Here is an 18,220-nt window from a genome sequence, read left to right on the forward strand (position 1 = left end):
GAAATTACTGTTGAATGATCTCAATTTACTTCGCTTCGCTTCGCTGGGAGACGGTGATTTTAACGGATTGCAGACTGGATTTCGCCTTGTATGTTGAATGAGCGACAAATTACGACTTACCATTGACAAATTACGATCGTTATATTTCAATTGGGAAATCTCGATCGTGAGTCGACAATTTGCCCAAAACACAGGTGTGTAGTTTAACTCAAAACTAATTTCTGAATAAATTTGTTTTAGACAAAATCTGAGCGAGTTTAAAGTCCTTTCGAGCTTCATAAAACGAACGCACGTGGCGCTGCCATCGGTAAAAAGAGCCACCTCTGGCATTGTTCTCGCGGAGCGATTAGAAGTTACGTACGTAGAAGTTGTTTTCCCCGCGTAGTCGAGCTATTTCGAGCGTAGTTATAAATAGGTACAACAAACTCCGAAACGATCGCAACAATTCGATGGTTTTAAAAAAACAGGAGTTATCTTAAATCGCCAATCTATTGTTTTGTCAGTTCAAGGTTTTAACATGATTTTTTCTTAGCCTTACGGTATAATGCAGATGGTTGTTGTAAAGGTTTACCTTTATGTTTTATTTGCGTCCATCTCGGAGTCTCTCTCTCTGTACAATGTGTATATGTTTCACGTTTGTTTTTTTTTGTTCTTCGCTAGTCAACATATTTGCTGCTCAGGTGTTTTCCTCGCGTTCTATAATCTATGTCCTAACACGCGCATGTGTGTGTGTTGCTTATTATTTTGATATTCACGTTATCAATTCTAGTTTAGCTTGTTTTTCTTCTCTACGTTTCCCGGTTTTTTGTTTCACTCGTGACATTCTGTGTGTTTTAAAAATTAAAACAAAGAAACTATGCGTCTAATAAAAAAAGGGCGTTTGGGGGTTATACAAAAGTTTTGTGTGGTTGAATGTCTGCTCTAAAACCTACCGCGCGAGCGCGAGAAATTAAAAACAAAAAGTATATATGAAAAAATAAAGATTGCCATAAAAATCACAACTTTGTATAAAACGAAAAAAATATACCGCGGGATGCATTGAATGACGATGTGTGTGGAAGGTTGTTTCGTGTATAACGGCTGGATCGGGACGAGAGAAAAAAAATATATCTGCTACTGCTATAAAAATAATTAACAAAAAAGAAAAATGCTCCGTCCAAGAGGTTCTTATCGGCCGCCAATGTCCGCCTGGTGGTGGTACTTGATGATCACGTTCTTGCTGGCAGTGGCAGCGGCGGTGATCGCGGAACTACTACCAGCTGATCATGAGTTCTGCTTGACGACGATCACGCCCGGCCGGCACTGCTGGTGCTGCTGGAGGATCTGCGAGGCCGTCTGCTGGGCGCTGGGCACGACGACGGCGGCGGGACTCAACGTGGGCGTGATCGAGACGGACACGATCGCCGGATGGCCGCTGGGGTTGCTGGACGAGGCGGAGGTAGCGCTGGACGCGGCAATGGTGGAGGTGGTGTTGGAGGCGGAGCCGACGGCGGCAGGTGCCGTCCGGAACTTCAGGTACGGCTCCAGCTGGCTCTGGCGGTGATCGCGCTCTTTCTGCTTGTTGGACGTAGTCAACGCAAGCGGGACTTCCTGTACGGCGGCCGGTCGCGATATCGTCAACTGCTGCTGCTGCTGCTGCGGAGCGGGGATCACCGAGTCGAACGCATCACCCTCGAGGTGCCGGATGGCCTCCACTATCGTCTCCAGGTTGTGTCGGCAGGTGTTGATGCGGGAGTTGGTTTGCTGTTGCTGCTGGTTCGGAACCAGTTTTCTGCTGTTTGCCGACAGGTGCGATAGGTGATCGTCGTTGACGATGATCGACGAGGGGGAGTTGATGCGTTCGACTTCGACCTTGGGTTCGGCCTTGATGGCCGCTTCCAGGATCGTCGGGAAGCGGTTCTTCTTCGGCGGCAACGTCACCACCGTCGTCTGCTGTGGCGGCTGCGGGATTGGTAGAGGCTCGATCGTTGGCGATCGCGACCGTGATCGCTTGATGAATACCTTCTCCTCCTTCAGCGGAACAATGTTGAGAGTCTTGGCGATGGGCAGGATCGTTTCCTCGATCACCTCCTGGTTGCAAACCGCAACCAGCTGCTTCTTGGCGATGATGCCACTGTCCAGCGTGATCAGTTGCACGTTCTCCATCTTTGTCGTCGGCTTCGTCGTCGTTGTCGTCGTCGTCGGAATCGCGGCAAGTTCCTCGATCGCCTCATTCGCCTCGACAATGTCCGGGTAGAGCACTCGCGCCGGGTAGATCTGTCGCTCCAGCGCCTTCAACCGCTCCTCGAAGATCGCCTTCTGCCGTCGCTCGACCTCCAGCTGGTGCTTCAATTCCAAATAGTCCTTGGCGCTGACGCTGATCGTAGGTCCGGCCACCGCTCCAACCCGTCCATTTCCGGCCGCCGTGATGATCGTCTGGCCGGTGGCGTTGTTCACGACCTGCATGAGACTAACCGGCTCCGGTGACATCGAGCCCAGACCCTCGTCCGACGAGTCCGACACCGTCATGATGGCGTCGATCTTGCGCTTCTTGGCTACGGTCGTGACCGGAACGATCGTCGTCGTCGACGCCGGCGTAACCGCGGCCTGCTCGGTCGCTGCCACCGCCTGGTCCTGCTGGTCACGCTCCCGGTCGCGTTTGAGGGCGCAATTCTGTGACAGCAGTCGCGTCTTCTCCTGCTCCAGCGCGTAAATGTACTCGGCCGTTTGCTGCAGGATTGCCGCCTGTGTAGTAAGAGGGAGAGAGAGAGAAAAAAAAAAAAACGCGCAAAGTTAGTTTCATGTGCAAAGTGCAATGCAAAGCCGGTTAGAACCGGCTCCACACGATGCAGGGCGTCATTGCATTGACTGTGGTCATGATCGCGGCCCGCCGGCGTCGCGTACTTGCTAAATTTATATAAATTCTATAAATATATAGCCGGTTGGGTACGACGAGTGCTGCTAACTCTGGGCGGCGATTTAACCTGATGATTGTTTCTAAATATTATTAATTTAACTATTTAGCAGGTTAGTTTTGTTATGTACTCTTAAAAAAAGATTTAAAAGTATTTTTTCACTGATTAAAACAGCACAATAAAATCAAAATGTGCACTTTGCCAATGCAGGGTTAGCGTGCAATAAATACGCACTCTTCATGCGTGCCAATTTGAATGCATTTCGTGCAAGCAACCACAAATGTGCAATTTTACTGTTTGGGTTTTACCCATCCACCGTCAACTCTCTTTTATCTGTCTGTCTGGGTCTGGGCATCAGCCAAGCCAAGCAATGGAGCCCCGGGGTTAGTGTGTTGGTAGTAAAATGTCGAGATGTAAACAAAGACTGAATAAGGATAAATTTAGATTTTTTGAACTTATTGACAATTGACAACGTTTACCGTTTGGTGAGAATTTAAGTTTCCATAGAAAAAGTATACTGCCCCTGGTCGTATAAATGTCCCATATGCATTTTCATTGTTTTTGAGTTACTGATTAAATTTTGTTCAAAATCGTGAGCTCTTTCAAAAGAGCCTACAACATCCAGTATTTTGTTCTAGAAATCAGGAGGAAACCCAGTTTTTTTTCGCGAAAACTTAACACGTAGCCTTATGTGTAAAACAAACTTTAAATGCGTTTTTCTCAGTTTGCAATTTTTGCATATGAGCAATTCTCCACCAAAACCGGAAATGGATTTTATTTGTATTTTTTGATTTGGCTCAAACTTTGTGGGGGCCTTCCTTATGTCCAAAGAAGCTATTTTGTGTCATTAGTTCACCCTTACAAGTCTCCATACAATTTTGGCAGCTGTCCATACAAAAATGGTACGTAAATATTCAAACAGCTGTAGCTTTTGAGTGAATTTTCGGAATTTTCTAATCAATTTGGTGTCTTCGGCAAAGTTGTAGGTATTGCTGAGGTAAAATTGAATTTCCAATCGAAAAGTACTTTACAGATTTTTTGATAAAAGGCTCTGTTTTCAAAATATAGCCACCGAAAGTTTGATTTCAGCGAAATATTTGCAGTTTTTTGATTTTAAAAAATAGTGACCATGAGTGACCATTTCTAAAAATATTTTTTTGAAAAATTCAGAAAATTTGCTATAAAATTGTCTAAGAGACATTGAAAATTGGACCTGGTTGCTGAGATACAGCGGCTTAAAGAAATAGAAACAGAAAAATTGAAGTTTTCGAAGTCTCATCTAAACAGCCCTCCATTTTTTAATGTCGATATCTCATTAACTAATGGTCCGATTTTCAATGTTAAAACATGAAAAATTCGTGAAATTTATTTTGAATTTTTTTAAATCAAAACTAACATTTTAAAAGGACCAAACATTGAATATTACGTCCATTTAAAATGCTAGTCTTGGTTATAAAAAATCAAAATATTTTTTTTCGAAAAGATCGGAAAATTTCACGAATGTTTCATGCATTAGCATTGAAAATCGGACCATTAGGTGCTGACCCTAATCAAAAAAAATTAAGGTCATTTTTTTTTGTATAAAACAACTTCTTCCCGGCAAACTTCGTCCTGCCCTTTTTTGGTTTCCTGACGTTTCTTGCTTGTTTGCTGATTTAGCCTCCTGTGATCAAAATTTGATTTTACCCAGAGGGCTTTTATTAATTTGATTTGGTTAACCGCGGTGGATTTTCTTGAAATAATTCGAACTGTCAAAAATCCACCAAAGCATCTACCGGTGGATACTTTTCTACCACAGATTTTTGTGCGATCAATGTGGTAGATGCTTTGGTGGATTTTTGACAGTTCGAATTATTTCAAGAAAATCCACCGCGGTTAACCAAATCAAATTAACAAAAGCCCTCAGCTTTTCCCATACAATCTGCAGATTTTCCGGAATCGGTTCCAGAGTGGCCAAAGTTGTAACTTTTTGACGTAAGAACCTTCCTTGTACCTATACGAACCCAACGCAACAAAGAGCACCTCGATCCGACGCTCCGTATTGAACTGATTCGCGTTCGAACAAAACCGTCGAAATTTTTTATATATATAGAAGATTTCGATTTTTTCCAAAAATCACTATTTTTTCAAGTTTTTGTCCCCTAAACACATCAAAAAATCTCGAAAATAAAAAAAATACGTATTTTGGGAAATTGAGTTTTTGTGAAAAAAGTTGATTAAAAAATCTGCAAATTTTTTTCCGTGTGCCTATTTTTTCTCAATAGTCCTCAACAATACCTACAACTTTGCCGAAGACACCAAATTGACAATAAAATTCACTCAAAAGTTACAGCTGTTTGAATATTTACGCACCATTTTTGTATGGACGGCAGCCAAAATTGTATGGAGATTTGTATGGGTGAACCAATGACACAAAATAGCATGTTTGGCCCCCACAAAGTTTTAGCGAAATCAAAAAATACAAAAAATACAAATGGTCGAAATCGGCCGAATTCTTAGAAATTTGCTCATTTGGGACATATATGCGAACATGGGCAGTATATACTTTTTGATTCAAAACCATTTTAAAATATTCGAAACATTTTTAAAAAAATCACCTATGCAAGTCTCCATATAATGTTGGCTGTCCATTAGGGTGCCCAGAATACGGGACTTTTTCTCAAAACCTCGCTCCCAATTTTCTTACAATTTGGTCTACACGGTGCGCTACTTACATCCAAATATTCCCAAAAGTGAGATTCTCATTGGAAATTTAATGCTCTACAACTTTGTAGAACATACCAAAGCTGTAAAACTTAATCCTGAAAAGTTATTAGCGATTTAAAAAAGTCATTTTTGTATGAAAAACATTTTTTTCACCAACTTTAGGTTCGGGTATCAATGGGTTAATCTCAACCAATTTCGCTCAAAATTTGCACAGAAGCTTAAAATAACCCAAAAACCGTTTTCCGCTTGTGGAGCAGGGGGTCATTTTTTCTGGGCACCCTACTGTCCATACAAAAAGGCTATTTAAATATCTGAAGTTCTCATCAAAACGAGAACCATTTAGAAAAAAGTAGCTACACCTCTAGCAAAAATTGCCGTTTTTGCGCATAATAACCATTTTTGGTATGTACAAAAATAATTTTGTTGATTACAAAATTGACTTTACATTCAATTTTTTTTCCTTATTTTCTCAAAAATTATGCATAGTCGTAAAATTCGCAACACTGCCAAATGAATTATTATGACCAACTTGTGCCAAACCGTCATCAGGGGTGACATTGGTTCTGGAGTCGATCACCCCTGCTGACGGCAACTCAAAAGTTGTCATTTTTGTAATAAGCAACTTATCCTAAAATTAGATTTTTCATAAATAGTCATTTGGCACAAATAATTTATCAGAGCATAAATAATCCTTAAAATCAGATCTCCTCAACCGAGGAAAATTCAGAAAATTGGTAAAACACACCAATCTAACCCCCCCCAGAAGCTCCAAACGAAAACCCCGCGCTCCCTCTCCCGTGTTTGGCCCCAGAGATTGAACTTCTCAACATGTGCTCCGGCGAACCAGCCAATTCCATAAGACCACGCTGGTCAGCAGGGGCAGCAGCTGTGATTAACTATGCTCACTGGCCGGTTGAAGGACAAGAGTTTCTTCACCTGCCGACCCGCTTCTAGTGGTGGTGGCGTATCAATGTATTTGTGTGCGTGTCAGATATGAATGGAATCGATTCGTGTATACGATATAATGTGTTACAAACGCGTTCTAGAATGTTTGTAGTCTGAAAAATGCGCATGAATTTGTTGATGTTTTTTTTATGTTTTTGTTTATTTTGTACACCAAGACGATGGCAATGGCCAGCTGGTGCGGCTTCAGATCAGGGATGCCAGATGAAATTTTGAGTTATCTGCAAATTTGTTTTTCAAATATCTGCAAAAATCTGCAAACTTAAATACACGTAAAACTAGGTTTATGGTCGTATCCTACAATTCTGTTTCACTAAATTATGATGTTTAACTTAAACAACGTTTAATGTATGTTTTATGTCCTTAAATCTGTGGGAACACAAATTATTTAGCTACAATTATTTGCAATGAATTCAATTAATTTGAAAAAAAAAAAACGTAATAAAATGTAGATTCCCTTTTCGATAAAACGACAGGAACTATACAAACAATATTTTTAAAATTAAAACATTTTTATCAAGATATCTCTTGTATTTTACTTCTCAATGTGTTTTTCTATTTCAAGGATAGGCTAATATAAAAATACTTTTCAGGGGTTTTTTTTCCAAATTTTACAAAAAAATTAACTGCCATTCAAAATAATTATAACATGGTGTCGATTTCTGGAAAAGTCAGGGAAAACCTGGAATTGTCAGGGAATTTTATTTGACCTGGAAAAGTCAGGGAAAGTCAGGGAATTTTATGCTGGGTCAGGGAATTTCGATGATCTTAAAAATATTACTACAAAATTTCATTTCTTTTTAAAAATTCGCCCTTGATGATGTATTTGAATGTCTTCCAGGCCAAACTTTGCAACATTGATAATATTTAATTTTTAAATTGGTCAGTTCGGAAGGAACGCAGAACTCCATATAAAAAATGCTTAAGAAAAGGGTCACGATGAAAAGCGCGTAGCTTGTTTGCAATGTTTTGGTTTAAAAATCAAATAATTTGGATTTGATTTGGATTTCCGTTCACCTGAAAAATACAAATTACTAGCGCACACAGGGTAGGACAATATGAGGCAGTTGCCCCACCATCCTCAGAGATTTGTTCTAAAATTGGTTGTTTGCTTAGCATGCTTAGGGACCATAGAGAAAATCATACATTTTGTCAGAAAAATTGAATGATTTGAAAAATCCAAAGTTAAAAAATTCGAACATTTGAAAATTAAAAAAAATCTAAAATTCTAAAGCATAAAGACTCTAAATTTTTAAAATTTTGAAGTTCTGATATTTTGGAATTGTTGATTTCTTAATTTTTTAAATTCTTATTCTAAAATTCTAACAAAAATTGTAAGGCTAGAAAATTTTCCAAAATTTCACTTAAGTATTCGTAATCTAAATTCTTTTTTTTTCTCAAAATTAAACTGGACTATGATTTAAAAATGATCCAAAGTAGTCTAAATTTGTGTAATCTAAACTGCCGTTTTACGGCGATATGATGTATACGCCATTTTGGTCATTTTTAATTTTATTGTACAGTCTGATAAAGAATCTTAAAAGCTACCTCCTGACGAAAGAATTTTTCAAAAAGCTGCTCTGGGGCCCATTTTATTAAGCAAACAAACAATGATGTATACGCCAATTTTACTCATCATGATGTATGTATACATTGAGAATTGATAGAAGTCAAATTCAATACTGTTTGAATGTTGATTTGAGGTTTTGGGACCAAATCAAGACTGGGCAATATTTTATTACATTATTTCGATTTAGTTCTTAAGGGGACGTCCATTAGGCGTCATCCATAAAGTGCGCCACGCTCTGAGGGAAGAGGGGGGTTTTGAGCAAGCGTGACATTGCGTGTTAAAAGCATAGGGAAATCGTGACAAAGGAGGGTGGAGTAAATTTTGGCTGATTTTAATGTGACGTACTTAATGGATGACCCCTTATCCACATCCACGAAGACACTTTTTTGAAAATTCTGGACCTACCCACCTCCCTTACGGACAATTGTTCATGCAATAATGTTTTTATGGAGCGTAGACAATCGCTAAGGGAACGTTCTTTTATTATGTAACGCAAACATTTTTTTTTTAGATTTTTAGACCCCCTCCCTCCCCCTCGTAACAAAATGTCCATACAAATTTAAAAAAAATGTATGGAGCGTAACACGGCCACCGACCCCCCCCCCCTCCACCAACTGCGTTACGTAATAAAAGAACGCTCCCTTATACCCTCCCCCCTCCTTAAAGTATCCACGTGGACAATGCATTCCCTTAATCCGCTCAGCTGTCAAAATAGCTGACACAAAACATATAGCTTGCATTGATCGAGCAATGTATACATACATCATTGGGAAGGAAAAGTAGTGATTTTTTATTGCTATTTTTTCGGCCAAATGATGTTTGTGGTTTAAAATCGTAGAGAATAGGACAAAACAAGAAATTTTGTAGGGGTCACATTTTCATTGTACTTTTTAACAGTTTCTACAGAGCAGACCTTAAATTATTCATTTTAAATTGAAAAAATGAACAAAAACAGAAAATCGTGTCTACAGCAAAACCACCTCAATGGCGTATACATCATATCGCCGTAAAACGGCAGTAAAATGTAAGCAAAATAGTGATGGTGAAATCCCGAGCAGACGGTAATAACTTGGGAATAACATTTTTTGATATTAGAAAATACTAGGTCAATAACATTTTATGTTATTTATAACATGATTTGTTATTCCCCGTTATGATTTTTTTGTTATTGGATCGTTATTGTAATAACAGACTAATAACATTTTTAGTTATTCTTCTAACAAATCTTTGTTATTATTTTTTGTTATTTTAACAACTAATCCGATCATCCCAATAACAGTTCGAGGTATTCTTCCATAACAAAAAATGTTATTCCAAAGTTGTTTTGGCTTTCCTCCAATGTCAGACCAATAACAAATTCTGTTATGATAACATTAACTGTTATTAAACTCTTATGCAAAAATGGATTTTTCAAGAAGATTCCATAACACTTTCTGTTATTTTAACAGTATTTGTTATTGAAATGACATGAATTTTGTTATTACCGTCTGCCCGGGATGTAATTAAAAATTAAAGAATTAAATTCAAGAATTAAAGAAATAAAACAAAAATTTATGGAAAAAACAGGGTATTTACTGACTACACTCAACTTATTTTTAAACATCTGAATATTTAATTTCTTTAAAGTTTTGAGTAATGTTTTTATCCTTATTTATTGTTATTTTATACTGGATACATTCAATTTTAATCTTGTGAATCTTAATCATATTTCAAACTTTTCCTGAAGATACAGACATTTGGATGTAAAAAAACCCAAAATAAATAAATTCATATTAAAAAATAAAAAGATCCGAAATTTTAAAATTAAAAAGGAAAAAAATCTGAAAACAAAAATCAAAGATATCAATATAAAAATAAAAATAAAATAAGAACAATCAAGAGAACAAAAAAATATTATTTTAAAATTCTTAAATTCTTAAATTCTTAAATTCTTAAATTCATAAATTCTTAAATTCTTAAATTCTTAAATTCTTAAATTCTTAAATTCTTAAATTCTTAAATTCTTAAATTCTTAAATTCTTAAATTCTTAAATTCTTAAATTCTTAAATTCTTAAATTCTTAAATTCTTAAATTCTTAAATTCTTAAATTCTTAAATTCTTAAATTCTTAAATTCTTAAATTCTTAAATTCTTAAATTCTTAAATTCTTAAATTCTTAAATTCTTAAATTCTTAAATTCTTAAATTCTTAAATGAGCATGAGCATGAGCATGAGAGATCACCCATGGTTGCCCCTCCGTTGCTGAACAGAACCGTAATATCCTTTCAGCACTACTGATCATAGGCTTCGACGATCTAGTGGTGTTTCCCTTATCAACAGCATGTATGAATGCGCTGAAAAGATAAAACACCATGATTGCTAAAGCTAGATCAGTTGCGAATAGGTAACAGTCATTGGCCACCAACGGCGCCCGCCATGTCAGTTTGTAGATCTCGATTTTAAGGGACGGGAATGTTAGTTAGCGCAGGTTGCTACTAGGGCAGCTGATTTACTCTGTGCTTACACCCCACAAGCGCCAGGAACCTGAAAATTGGTTAGTAGGATAGGGTGTTTGGTCAGGATTCATCATAGAAGATGATGATGCGACCCAAAATCATAGTGTTTGTTGAAAGGTATTGTTTTATTCTCAAGGCAAGCAATCGGATGCTGCGGATGAGACATTTCCCGTTTAACTGTTGTTAAATTTTTAATGAAATGGTTTAATCTTAGACAGCCGGCTGTGGAAAGATAAAACCAAATAATATTTGTTTATAGTATGAGGTGTTAAACGCAATGCTGCAATGATAGCGTAGTCTGATTTTTAATTATATAATCATTTAGTTCATGAATTTGTTACGGAATAGACGCGACGAACTCAATCATCAAGTGCCTTCCTATCTTCTTTCTATTAGCTAGATTAGGTATTGATTTTCAATGCCTCTCGAGCTACGATGCTATGGAGAGGGCTTAACACACAAACAACCGACGTCGAGCCCTCCGAGCTACGGAGCTATGGGAAGGTCTTTTCAACACAAAAAAGACTAGCGCACCACACGACGTTCTTGATGAATCAAAATAATTTTGTTACGCGATAAACCTAACGAACTCGGAACGTTTTTATCGAAAACTATATCACAATTCACGACAAAAATGCGAAACAAAAGGAACAAACAAAAAAAAAATCACTTTTCACTCCGAATATTTTTTTACGACCACGCGCTCCCTTTGCCAATTATGCACTTCTTAAATTCTTAAATTCTTAAATTCTTAAATTCTTAAATTCTTAAATTCTTAAATTCTTAAATTCTTAAATTCTTAAATTCTTAAATTCTTAAATTCTTAAATTCTTAAATTCTTAAATTCTTAAATTCTTAAATTCTTAAATTCTTAAATTCTTAAATTCTTAAATTCTCAAATTCTTAAATTCTTAAATTCATAAATTCTTAAATTCTTAAATTCTTTATTTCTTAAATTCTTAAATTCTTACATTCCTAAATTTTTAAATTCTTAAATTCTTAAATTCTTAAATTCTTAAATTCTTAAATTCTTAAATTCTTAAATTCTTAAATTCTTAAATTCTTAAATTCTTAAATTCTTAAATTCTTAAATTCTTAAATTCTTAAATTCTTCAATTCTTCAATTCTTCAATTCTTAAATTCTTCAATTCTTAAATTCTTAAATTCTTCAATTCTTCAATTCTTAAATTCTTAAATTCTTCTAAAATTTTAAGAAGAAGATGTAGGAAAATTTGCTTCGATTTTTCTAATCTACGCTTTGGTAAGATCATCGAGTATGAACTGTATCTTAAATTTAAAATCTCAAGATCGAGAATTTATTACAATTTTAAAATTTTATTATATTTTTATTAAGATATCATTGAGTTTTTAGATCTAAATTTTAAAATGTTGTAATTTTTGATTTTTTTGCCAAAATGTTTGTTTTGGCTTTTTCCTCTAGTTTACCTAATCCTAGCAAAAATACATTTTCAGCGTTTCAAGATTCTGCGTTCTGAGATTACAAAATTGATAATGACATGAAACTATTTTGTCTGTTTGTCGCAAAATTATTTTTCTTAAAATGACAAAATGACGCGGATTTTGCGCGGATTGGGTTTTGGGATGGCGCGGATTTTTTTTATTTCTCCTTAACAATTCTGAATAAAGGAATTTGAGAGTTCAAGAATTTATAAAATATGGTCTCTTCGGAAGAGTTGTTTCCAGCATCCGAGATTTCATAGGGATTGTACAACTACATTTTACATATTTTCTCCAAACAACATTCAAGGGGTTACAAGGAGGAATTTCCGTGGTCAAATCGAGCTTAAATTTGGAATCTATTCCAAAACACCCAAAAATCAGAGTTTGATAAATAATGACTTTTTGAAAAGCTCGAGCAGGTTGTATTTTGTTTTTATTTTTATAAAATGTATTGATCGTGTGAATGATCGTGTATAGGTTCTGCTCAAGGTAGAAACCATTTTTTTTAAATTTTACTGCATTTTTTTTTAATTTTTCAAGAAGATGTTTTCCAGAAAACCGTTTACTTTAAATACAATCCTTGTTGAAAAAGACCTAGATCTTTTTTAAAACCGTAAACATTTACTTGAAAAAATTTCATTTAATTGCACATTTTCTTAGTTTTACAGTGTTGTTTAAATCTTTCTTAAGGTTCTACAAAATTACATTTTTTTAAGTTTTTGTCTCCAAAACCTTTAGTTTTTTTTTATAAAAACACAATCAAAAATTGCATCGGCCTAATTCGTTTGAAAATTCCGCAAAAGGCAACAATTTTAAAATTAAACATGACTTTTTACTTTAATTCAAATTTTCAATTGTTTTTTTTTTGAAAACTTTTAACTTTAAATTTTCTTTAGGAAATGAAGTGAAACTAACTAATCGCAATTTCAAATTTGCAACAATTTTAATTATTAATTATTTCAATTTTTTAAGGCCCCTAAGCTATTGTGTTTCATATGTTTTCAGGTCAATTTTATGGTTGCTCAGTTTGGATGTTCGATTAGAAAAAAATGATTGACAAAATAAAAAAAAAGTTTTTAAGTTTCTGCAGAATTCATGGTTAAAAAATCAAAATAAAAAAGTCGTTGATTTTTTTCAATATCTTAAATTTGCAATATTCAAAAAGAAAAATGTATGAAACGAGCAGTTCTCTAGGATTTCGGTCATTCGATTTTTTTTTGTATTTTTTAATCCGACTGAAACTTTTTTGGTGCCTTCGGTATGCCCAAAGAAGCCATTTTGCATCATTAGTTTGTCCATATAATTTTCCATACAAATTCGGCAGCTGTCCATACAAAAATGATGTATGAAAATTCAAAAATCTGTATCTTTTGAAGGAATTTTTGATCGATTTGGTGTCTTCGGCAAAGTTGTAGGTATGGATACGGACTACACTGGAAAAAATAATACACGGTAAAAAAATTGGTGATTTTTTATTTAACTTTTATCACTAAAACTTGATTTACAAAAACACTATTTTTAATTTTTTTATTTTTGATATGTTTTAGAAGGCATAAAATGCCAACTTTTCAGAAATTTCAGGTTGTGCAAAAATCACTGACCGAGTTATGAATTTTTAATCAATACTGATTTTTCAAAAATCGAAATTTTGGTCGTAAAATTTTCAACTTCATTTTTCGATGTAAAATCAAATTTGCAATCAAAAGTACTTTACTGAAATTTTGATAAAGTGCACCGTTTTCAAGTTATAGCCATATTTAAGTGACTTTTTGAAAATAGTCGCAGTTTTCATTTTTAAATTAGTGCACATGTTTGCCCAGTTTTGAAAAAATATTTTTGAAAAGCTGAGAAAATTCTCTATATTTTGCTTATTTGGACTTTGTTGATACGACCTTTAGTTGCTGAGATATTGCAATGCAAAGGTTTAAAAACAGGAAAATTGATGTTTTCTAAGTTTCACCCAAACAACCCACCATTTTCTATCGTCAATATCTCAGCAACTAATGGTCCGATTTTCAATGTTAATATATGAAACATTTGTGAAATTTTCCGATCTCTTCGAAAAAAATATTTTTGGAATTTTCAAATCAAGACTAACATTTCACAAAGGCCAAACATTCAATATTACGCCCTTTTAAAATGTTTGTCTTGATTTGAAAATTCCAAAAATCTTTTTTTCGAAAAGATCGGAAAATTTCACAATTGTTTCATATATTAACATTGAAAATCGGACCATTAGTTGCTGAGATATTGACGATAGAAAATGGTGGGTTGTTTGGGTGAAACTTAGAAAACATCAATTTTCCTGTTTTTAAACCTTTGCATTGCAATATCTCAGCAACTAAAGGTCGTATCAACATAGTCCGAATAAGCAAAATATAGAGAATTTTCTCAGCTTTTCAAAATATTTTTTCAAAACTGGGCAAACATGTGCACTAATTTAAAAATGAAAACTGCGACTATTTTCAAAAAAGTCACTTAAATATGGCTATAACTTGAAAACGGTGCACTTTATCAAAATTTTAGTAAAGTACTTTTGATTGCAAATTTGATTTTACATCGAAAATGAAGTTGAAAATTTTACGACCAAAATTTCGATTTTTGAAAAATCAGTATTGATTAAAAATTCATAACTCGGTCAGTGATTTTTGCACAACCTGAAATTTCTGAAAAGTTGGCATTTTATGTCTTCTAAAACATATCAAAAATAAAAAAATTAAAAATAGTGTTTTTGTAAATCAAGTTTTAGTGATAAAAGTTAAATAAAAAATCACCAAATTTTTTTACCGTGTATTATTTTTCCAGTGTAGTCCGTATCCATACCTACAACTTTGCCGAAGACACCAAATCGATCAAAAATTCCTTCAAAAGATACAGATTTTTGAATTTTCATACATCATTTTTGTATGGACAGCTGCCGAATTTGTATGGAAAATTATATGGACAAACTAATGATGCAAAATGGCTTCTTTGGGCATACCGAAGGCACCAAAAAAGTTTCAGCCGGATTAAAAAATACAAAAATTAAAATTGAAGAAAAAAGACCGATTTCGTAGAGAATTGCTCAAACCATAAAAACGCTCCAAACAATATGTTAGTAAAAAATAGAAAATAAAGAAACAAAATGGTGGTCTAGAGAGGTCAGGGAAAAGTCAGGGAATTTTATTTTGGGATTTGGATCGACACCATGTATAAATAAATAATAAGGGCACGGTTCTTAGTTTTGTGATACTTTTGAATAACTTAAGAAAAAGTTAAAATAAAATTAGCGATAGTCTTATTTCGTGTAGTATTGTATCTAAGGAAATTATTGTTTCAACGGTTTAAGCAGATTTCACGTATTTATAAATATTTTTTTGAATCTCTAAAGTCCATGTAGCATATTTTCAGACAAGTCCAATTTTTTTAATAGCTATTTTAATGGCTTATTCTTCTTGCACCACTTTACATGAAATGTTTACTTTTTGTATGGTCATGTCAGTTATTAACATAAACTTCAAAATTATTTTATTTATTATAATTGGAAAGGAGTTTTTGTTGCATCTTGCAGTTAAAATACATATATGCGATAATTTTCTAAATTGATACAAAATTATTATTTATTTCAAATATTTATAAGTCTCTGAATTATAATTCATTCATACAACAATTTTCTGTTCGCTATTCACGATAAAAAAGAAAATAAATGGGAATGGAAATGTTAACTAAAACAATTCAATTGAATTTTTTTTGTGATGTATAAAGATCCAGTTCAAAAATATCACAAAAACTAAAAAAAAATTGTTTATAATTTTTAAACTAATTTCAATAACTAAGTTAAATCTCTCTTGCCCATGGTTACTTCAGTGCACCAAAATTTTGAACTCAAGTATACTGACTCAACTTTTCATGCTGATCCCTGTTTTGCCTGATGGGATTGGAAGTTTAAAGATAGATCGAGGACCCGTCTGGTTCTTGCTTTATCTTTAGGCGGGGCCAGACAATGCCCAGTGACCTCGGAATTGGACCGCAAGGAGCTCTGTCATTCTGAAATGGGTCACTGGAAGCAGCGCGAGGGCTAACACCACCTAATACCCGGGACTGAGATAAGCTGTATCAGCATAACCAAGTCTGATACAAACTATGCTTTCCCATAATTTCGCTGCCGGCCAGCGGGTATTGGATTGGACCACACACTCACACACAAGTATACTGACTCAACTTTTCATGGTGCTTCTATTTGCAGTTGTTCATGTAGAATGTATGCTAACATCTCTCCAAATTTAATCAAATTTGGTTAAGCACAGGCAAAGTTACAGTGCGAAATGTAAACAAAAATTGTCCAATTTCAGGGGAATAAATAATACCTGTTTCCGAAAGCCCGTAAAAATGACTAAACGCAACATTTTATGAAACAAAAATTTTTTTGCTATCATTTGAACCTTGGACAAGAACCCATGTGAGTAACATTGTGAGTTTGGACCGATTTTGAGTGTTTTTTAACCTTTTCCGTTAGGTGCACCAGAGCACCACCTGGGCATATGAGCAACTGAATATTCAGGAACACTTTTTCTAAATAACAAAAAAAAAAACATTTCAATCAATACAAAAGTTTCTAAACGGTATGACTTTTCAAAAACAAGACTAAACATTGTTATTAGACCGATGGTTTTAATATCTTCCTTAATTTTGATTAAAATGGGTGTTTGTGAGTTTTGAATGAGCCAATCAAAGAAATTTGAAAGTGCAGGGATTTTAGAATTTGTATTTCATACTTCAGAAATATGGTCTTACAGAAAAGAATAAGTAGTTTTAAACAATTTTCGATGCATTTTCAAACAACTGAACCAATAGATTTGAAGAAAATCAGTTTTTGTGATTTAGAAAAAAGTTGCTCATCTTCCTGATGGTGCTCTGGGTGCACCAATTCGATGTTTATGGGTAAAAGTAAAGTATTTCCTGCATTATTGTACCAAAATTTTACCATTTACTTTTTTTTACGATAAGCAAACAGCTCTGGGCGTTAGAGGGTTTACGAAATAAATCAATGTTTTACATTTTCAATTTTCTTGTAAAGCCGTTGCAAATATTTTTCAAAGTTTATATCGCCCCCCTTCAAAATTTGTCGAAAAAATCATGGGACAAAAAAAAAATAGTTTTAAAAAACTTCAAAATTTCAATGAAAATAGAAATTAAATCAACTGAAAACAATCTAAAATGCATTTTTCTGCATTGATAATCATATTTAGCATGTTAGGGCTGGATTAAAAATATTTTGAATTTATATGAAATTCCAATGCACAGCACTGCAAAAAAACTTTTTTTTTCGCGAAAAATTAAATTTTCGTCAATGCTCAGATATTTTGGAAACTAATGATTACAAAACAACTGGACAGGTGTATAATGCATTTTAAAAACTTGTTTTATTCAAATGTTTAAACCATGGCTCGTAAATTCAATTTTTATTATTTTTTTATTTTTTATTTTTTGCTCCCCCCCCCCCCCTCGACTTTGGTCAGAGTCGAGAGACATAAACTTATAAAAAATAATATGATGAAACAGTTAACAAAAAGATAATATTGTCGATGGTAAAATATTTCAACAGTTCATCAATAACAAATTTTTTGAATGATGTTGTGATCAGAAAAATAGCCTGGTGATTTTTCTCTCAAATCTGGCCCTGGAGAATCCAGAATATCTCCGGCCAGGAAACCGAAGTCGGTGTTAAATTACTGAGCGAACGAACCCAAAAGAACTAAAATTGGTTTAGTTTGAGCCAAGATATGGAAATTATTGAATACTAAAAACCCAAGTGATATTTAAATGGTTAACAAATCTGTAATGCAAAAAAATTAAAACTATAAAATACGGTCCACACCAAAATCTTCTTAGCCTTCGCAATTTGCTTATTATGGAAAATCAAATCACGTTAAAAATAATTTAAGTCGTTGAGCTCATTTATCTCCCAAAATCATTCGAACTGATCTGGAAAAATGTAACGTGTGTAAGAATGTTTATAAATATGTACCCTTTAGGCATTTCAAACATTATGTTCAGAAAAATAAAAAAAAAACTTTAAACCTAACTCTAAATTTTGTAAAGTAACTCATGCTGAAAATTGTGGAACATCTTAAAAAAATGATAAAATGATT

General features: G+C 34.4%; 1 protein-coding gene across 5 annotated transcripts in view; it reads right to left on the reverse strand.

Moving 5' to 3' along the window:
• Positions 1–553: 553 nt before the first annotated feature.
• Positions 554–18,220, reverse strand: part of LOC6037110 (helix-loop-helix protein 11) — a 220,397-nt gene continuing 202,730 nt past the window's right edge. For all 5 annotated transcript variants that reach the window (XM_038256934.1, XM_038256935.1, XM_038256933.1 and 2 more), the window contains exon 4: positions 554–2,724. In XM_038256934.1, the coding sequence (XP_038112862.1) occupies positions 1,264–2,724 (1,461 nt within the window). In that variant the 3' untranslated portion in view covers positions 554–1,263. The remainder of the gene's footprint in view (positions 2,725–18,220) is intronic.

The sequence above is a fragment of the Culex quinquefasciatus genome, chromosome 2, assembly GCF_015732765.1.
Source record: "Culex quinquefasciatus strain JHB chromosome 2, VPISU_Cqui_1.0_pri_paternal, whole genome shotgun sequence".
NCBI classification, from domain to species: Eukaryota; Metazoa; Arthropoda; class Insecta; order Diptera; family Culicidae; genus Culex; species Culex quinquefasciatus.